Below are 7,141 nucleotides of genomic sequence, written 5' to 3' on the forward strand. Positions count from 1 at the left end.
GGAAAGGCTGTCTGCCTGGTAACAGCCTAACGAGCCCGGAGGAGCGTCGTGAGAGGAGGAGCCTGTCACTGACTGGACCCTCCGAGGATCCTTTGCTAAAGTAAAACCTAATTTCTTTACTTTAAAGAAAGAAATAGAATTACATGTCAAGACAATTTTGTTGATGAGGTTCATTATCAAAACAAAAATGCTATTAAATTTGCAAACCTGTGCTCCAAATTTAATGTTTTCATTTAAGCTGTTTTCTTATTAATTTATTTTGACCCCAGGCATCCTTTTTTTTATTTGCTCTTTCTTTTCCTATAACTTATGTGTTTGTTTTATTTGTATTTTTTTTACTCGTCTTTTATGTTAAAACGATTGTCGATGTATCTTTACAGCACTGTAACTCATGTAAAGAAATACAACTTTGGAAAAAGAAAAAAAACCCTCCGTGGATCCCCTGACATGTAACGGCTGCTGTAAGCCGCTGGAGGGGGCTCATTAACCCGTGAAGCCTTTCTTCTTCACTTGTTTGTCAACAAAGAGTCGTCGTCTTCACTCGTGTGGACTCGTTGATTTCCGTTCATTATCGGTATCTGAACATGGCGATGGTCTCCTTACGAAACTCTGCGTCCTCGCTGTTGTTATTTAGCAGGAGGTTATTCAGCCCGCAGCTGAATGCTCTCTGCTCATATCACAAGAAGGTAAGTTAATGTGTTTTAAAGATGTTAACTCATATTAAATACCAACCCATATACTTATAGAGTTTTATTGACAGTTAGCATAGCCTCTCGTGTGTTGTCCGACTGGAGGTGCAGCTACATTTACTAGCTCCGTCTTATCTTTGTAACACATGACTCAACATATCATTAATATGTCATTGTTTGTTTGTGACTCTCCTAAAGGTGGTGGACCACTATGAAAACCCAAGAAATGTGGGCTCTCTAGACAAAAACAGCAGGAATGTGGGGACGGGGTTGGTGGGTGCACCAGCCTGTGGCGATGTTATGAAACTACAGGTAAGAGAGAGGTCAAGAGTAGGGGGTCACTGCTGCCATGACTTTCTGCCTCCTATTGCACAACCAAGTGTTTGACTCCACGTTGTTTCCAGATCCAGGTGGACGAAAACGGGAAGATTACTGATGCTAAATTTAAGACATTTGGCTGTGGATCAGCCATTGCCTCCAGTTCTCTAGCAACAGAGTGGGTGAAGGGGAAGTCGGTGAGTTGACACAAGGAAAAGAAAGAGAACAATGCCAATACAAGTCCTGCTTTTGTTGTTGAGGAGCTGATAAGTCTGATGTCATGCTTTAGGTTGATGAAGCTCTGAAGATCAGGAACACAGACATTGCCAAAGAACTCTGCCTTCCTCCAGTCAAGCTTCACTGCTCCAGTAAGTTAAAAGCAAAACAGTTATAGAAATGAAACTGAAAGCAACCAGAACATCCGCAGTCCTGGCTGCCCTATTTGATGAATTAGCTCCATTATCCTAAAATGTTTCCCTTCATTTGGTGTTTAAATGATCATGTTGGTGGAGAGCAAAATCACCCATTCAAGCTAAACTATATATTAATATATTCAATTTAGTCTTTCAGCTAATTTCTTATGGTTGTCCCAGAATGTGTCACCTGCCTGTATATTTACTCAATAGTGTTTCTTTAAACTTATTTTTCTTTTTCTCTCAGTGCTCGCAGAAGACGCCATAAAAGCAGCGCTGTCAGACTACAGAATAAAACAACAGGACAAGAAGGAGAAACGTGCACAGGCCACCAGTTAATACGTTGTTTTTAACAAGCTGAGTCTGTCACACATCTCAATACCTGCTCTGAAATCAATGCAGAGCAGTTTGGAAGATTGAGCTACCATAAAACTACATCAGGTCTTTGGGAGTTTTAAACCCTGTGAAAATCTTATCATACATCTTATAAATATTGTTCAGGTGTCGGGGCTTTTTTTTTTTCAACAGATAATTATAGTTTCTTAATTATGCTGAGTCCACGTTTCATGGTGAATTTAATTTGAACCAAGGAGCAGGACACTTTTTGGGGTTGGTTGGGATGTGTTTTGTTTTGTATATTTTTGGCGTTAAGGTTTTATTTGGCTTGATTGTATAAAATCTTTGGTCCCTCGTGGAGAGACATTCAGTTTGAAAAAGCATTAAAGCCAACCTCTATGTGCAAATACAAAAACATTATACAGAATGTTATATGAGACTGTTGTGAATTAAACACTTAAAACACATTTTCAGACTGTCTTTGCTGATGTCATCCACCCGACCTAACATCGAGCGGAGCCACCCTCCGCTGCCGCAGAATTATCTGTCTCAGTACAAGCAGCACAGCCAGCATCAGGAGAGCTACTAACACACACAACACAGCCAGCAGAGCAATGACCACAACAGAGTCTTGTTGTGTGAATGGATGTGGTTTGGGAGTGGGCCAGGTTGCATCTCTGTTTGTTGAAAGCAAAGGTTCTTTCTCCTCTGCAGCAGTTGCATTTATGTGAAGGTAGCAGGCTGTGAGATTGTCTCTGCATATCTGCTCCTCATCCGGGAGAGAAGTGGTGGTTTGTAAAAGAGATGGGCTGACGGATTGTGTTTTATTCAGGGACAAACACTCCTCATAGGTTAGGGTCTCTAAAGAGAAGTGGTCAGGTAATACACGAGTCTTGGGAACGTCTTTTGAAAGCAGTCCAACTGTATTTCCTTGTGTTATTTGCTCTGGAAAGTTGTTTTTAATTGAGTTTGGTCCTGTGGGTATCACTGTCAGCATCTCAAGCTTTCTCCCCACTAAAGAGAAGTCCATATCAGGCTGCTGCATCCTCTCCTCGGGCTTCAGGACTCTGGGACAGATGGCCATGACAGAGAGGTTCAGAAGCAGACGGTGAGCGAGATGAATGGGCTCATTGCACACCAGGTCTGTGGCCATCTTCAGCCTGCCGCTCAGCAGCCAGCGGTAAAGGTACAAAATGTCACACTCGCACACCCACAGGTTGTTGTTGAGGTCCACGGATCTGAGACGAGGCAAGCCGTCGAAGGCGCTCTCTGGGACTGAACGCAGGCAGTTGCTGTTGATCTTCAGGACCTGCAGGTTGACCAGGGCGGACAGCGAGGGCAGGTCCAGGATGGAGATGCAGTTTGCCGAGAGGTCCAAGTAGGTCAGTGATGGAGGAAGAGTCAGAGGGAGGCTTGTAAGCTTGTTCCCCTTCAGCGTCAGGACCTGCAGCCTGTGTAGACCCTGGAGCGCCCCCGGTTGGATGGCACGGATGCGGTTGTCCTCCAGATCCAAACGAGTGAGGTTCCCCAGGTGGCGCAGGGCGCCTGAGGTGATGTAAGTGATGCGGTTTTCTTGCAGCAGCAGGGACTCCAGGCTGGGAGGAAGGCCGCGAGGGAAGCGGGGCAGCAGGTTGTGACTGAGGCTTAGCTCCTGCAGGCCGGTGAAGGGCTGCAGCAGGTTGTCCACGTTGCAGAGCTGGTTCCTGGCCACGGATAGAGCAGAGGTGCTGAGCGGGACGGAGCGAGGGAGGGACCTGAGACCCAGGGACTCGCACAGAACCAGATATCCTGGGCGAGGACAGCAGCAGCCGGGAGGACAGGGAGACATCACGAGGGACGATAGAGGACAGATGCAGAGAACCAGGAGGAGACCACATCTGCACCAAAGCATGACTCACTGCGAGGAAAAATGGAGGAGAGAAGACCACGTAAGACACAACAGAGCTAAAGGGACACATGCTCCTCATGCTGTGGAAAATTGGCTAAATTGTTTTATACATTGTGATTAATGACTTCATGGCTTCACAAAGACCTCTTGAATTTATCAGTTTACCCTTTAGACTGTATATTGTTAGAGCACTCTGATGGATTGATTGACCTCTGACCTTCTAAAACAGCTGCAGGGTATCCTTATATCCATTTAATATTATTATGCAGATTTAATCAGAGGTATTACTTTGTTTTAGCTGGCTTATTAGAAAAAACCTGATTCATATGGATGAATTTACAACATTTAGAAGACAATTAAAGGCTGATCAGAGATGAAAAACAAGAATTTATGAATGACCAGGCTTTTAGTGACACACGAGCTAGCAGAAAAAAATCCCAAACTGACAACCCAAGAGTCGTTCTGTTCCCTAAAGCATAATTAACCATTTATAAACAGCTTACAAACCTTTCCTGTAGTGTGACTTCAGTAAAGGCTCACACACTCACCATTTTTCCTGTCTTTCCTGCTCCTCCGCAGAGATGTGCAGGTTGATCCTCACATGATCTGAAGATAACTACTGTTGCTGCTGTTGAGAATTCAGGCAGATGCTCATGAAAGTTTAACGACAGCCTTAAGGTGCTCTGTTACCTCTCTGGATCCTCTTCACCATTCAACCTGATGAGAGGTCACTTTGTGTCGGTGATGGGCAGTGAAAAGGATCAAAACACAAAGAGGAAGACATTCAGTTTTAAATAATGACTAAAGAGGCGGCACTGGTGGCCCAAATATTCTCTTATCTGAGGTGGCCAAAGGTCCAGGTCCCTGAAAGACAGTAAGTCGAGCAAACAGACGCAGAATCAAAGAGCGCTTCTGTACGGTCCTGTGTGTGTGTGTCTGCCTTTTCCTCACCTGCTGGGACGAGTGAAAGTGAAGGGGTTGTATTTTCTCAAATTATTTAGCACCTCAGTGACAAGAGAGCAAGAAATCTGACCCCAGTGTGAGGCTGTGTCAGGGCTCATGTTTCAGCCGCCACAGGGCAACCCTCGCCTCTGAGCTGCTGAGCTGCTGTGCTGTCGCCTTTGATGTTTGATGTTTGGAAAGTTGACCCACCTACGATTCAGATCAACCTGTTTTTAAATCAGAAATGGTGCGTTCAAAGCCATTTCAGCAATATCTAATCACATTTAAATACATTCAAATACTTTTTATAAGATATCGAGATGGGTATAACGTAACAACAAACACTTTAATATACAAAATTGAAAATTAATACTTGCACTCTGCACATAAGGGCAGCATTTCTTTTTCTTGTTCAGAACACAAAGTTGTTTTTTTTTGTGGAGCAAGATTTATTTTGACAATACATGAGCTTTTATTTTGGCGCTCTGTTGAAATATTAAACTATCTTGTACAGTAGCCAGTGAAGGACAAAAGGCAGCTCCCGTCATCTCCAGGCTCTGATACCTTCTGCAGCCCTGTGTTTGGGTGTGATGGTGCCAGCCGCCTCACAGAGGCCAATCATAACAACATGGAGGTGTAGCTGTGCGTGTGTGGTTGTGTGTATGTGTCGAAATGTTCAGCTAGAAGACAGCTCATGTTTCCAAAGAGCAGATATAACAAGTCTGACATTTGTGTAATTACCTTAAAATAGTTCCCCATGATTTGTAAGTGGACGCAGCTCAAAATTACAGATTCCAGAGTTGAACATAATGTGCGAGTCGCGGGCATCTTCTTTTAGACCTTCCTCGCCTTTTCTAATTTTAGCATTCTTCAGGACTGACTTTGTCTTTTCATCCTGCAACTGTTTCTACAGGTACTTTTCAAATAATGACAGAAACATCTTTATCAACCATTTTATTTAACGTAAACAGAAGAAAAAGGTCATTTTATAAACAATAAAACTGTCACTTACAGAGGAGGAGTCTGTCTGGAAACATCTGAAGGCAACGGTCTGAGGTTAAGCGGAAAGAGGATCGAACTTCTGGTTCTCACGAGTTCGACATTATTACATAAAAAACAAAACCCATAATTTATCTAATACATTAGTAATTCTTATTAAACTCAAACCTGGATTTACAGAGTTTTAACACCAAAGGAAGCCTGCATTTAACGTTTGAATATCTGTTTAAATTTTGTCATTATAACTTTCAGTCATATAGATTTTCAAAATAAAAGTTCCTATCTTAAATTATTGACATTTAAAGTTTTCAGATTTTCATAGACCAATGTGTTTCCTCATACGCCCCAAAGCATCAGGAGCATGTTGGGTAATTAGCTGACCTAAATGGAAACCATTACCGAGGACTAATACTGATATTGATTCACACATTATGAACTTTTATTGCTGTTGGAGGAATCGCACAATATCAAACTAAGCTTTCAGACTTTTCAGACTCAGACGACAACAGAACAAACTTTACCTCAGAGCTAAGTGAGACAGAGGAAGCTGAAGTGACGTCCTTCATTAGCTAACGGCTACAAACGTCTGACAGACAGCAAGACAACAGATTGATGCACCAGAAATGCTGAATGGTCATTTTAATAACACTGTTAATTATTTGAGATTATTTAGAGAAAACAGATAAAATTTTGAACTAATGTCCAAGTTTCAAATTGTGATTTTGGTATAAAACTTTGTGAATTCGGTTTCTTAAAGTTAAATACAATACATGAAATAAAAATACATAAAACCAAACAAAGTAAATATGAATGTAAGTATAAAGAGATTTTTTGTTACTTATCGAGTCCAACAAGTAAAGTTTACTGGCATCTCACTTTGCTTTGTTAACATCAGCAAAGATTTCACTCTGAATGACAGATACAGCAGGACATACTGAGGAGATCCCTCTGTCTCGGCAGGCATTCATCTCTGTAACAAAACAACGCAGGAGCACTTATTTTCTCTCTTCTATTTGGGAACATGGACAACTACAGGCTCGCACTTCTTTTAATAATGTTTTTCCTTTCTTTAAAAAAATCTCAACAATAAGAAAACTTTTGCCACTTCCTTCTAAGCTCAGTGATTTAATCAGTTTTTAGGTCATATCAGTACGCTGAGCCACTTTAAACTGAAAGAGAATCAGTCGTATTTTTCACATACCCTGGTTATTAGTGTCGGCTTTTTTTTTTTTTAAACCTATTTATGAATCCAAAACTTAAAGATTCAACTTTTATAGACCTGATTTCTGCAGCAACACAAGGTTTCCTTTAACCTGCTGGATTTAATCTTTACTTTAGATGAAAATCAGGTGACTGTTTATAGTTTCAATGTTTAGATTCAACCAATGAGTTTTTAATGAGAGCATGAGCCTCACAAATACATTTCATGCAGGTAATTGTAATAAACTATTTCTGATTTTATCCCACTGCATCTTTTCCTTCTGTGTGCTGCAGCATAACGGAACCCTCTGATCTTATACGTCAGCTCTTATGACAGCCTCAGCCTTGAACCTGCA

At 41.7% G+C, this 7,141-nt stretch overlaps 1 protein-coding gene across 1 annotated transcript; it reads left to right on the forward strand.

Moving 5' to 3' along the window:
- Positions 1 to 554: 554 nt before the first annotated feature.
- Positions 555 to 2,223, forward strand: iscua (iron-sulfur cluster assembly enzyme a). The gene is made up of 5 exons (XM_069683251.1): positions 555 to 686; positions 888 to 1,001; positions 1,094 to 1,204; positions 1,297 to 1,375; positions 1,668 to 2,223. Exons 1-5 carry the CDS (start codon positions 585 to 587, stop codon positions 1,757 to 1,759), a joined length of 498 nt encoding a protein of 165 aa, XP_069539352.1. The 5' UTR covers positions 555 to 584; the 3' UTR covers positions 1,760 to 2,223.
- The last annotated feature ends 4,918 nt before the right edge of the window (positions 2,224 to 7,141 follow it).

The sequence above is a fragment of the Semicossyphus pulcher genome, unplaced genomic scaffold (assembly GCF_022749685.1).
Source record: "Semicossyphus pulcher isolate SPU_LCO1_2020_fin unplaced genomic scaffold, fSemPul1.0.p SCAF_6, whole genome shotgun sequence".
Classification (NCBI taxonomy): Eukaryota; Metazoa; Chordata; class Actinopteri; order Labriformes; family Labridae; genus Semicossyphus; species Semicossyphus pulcher.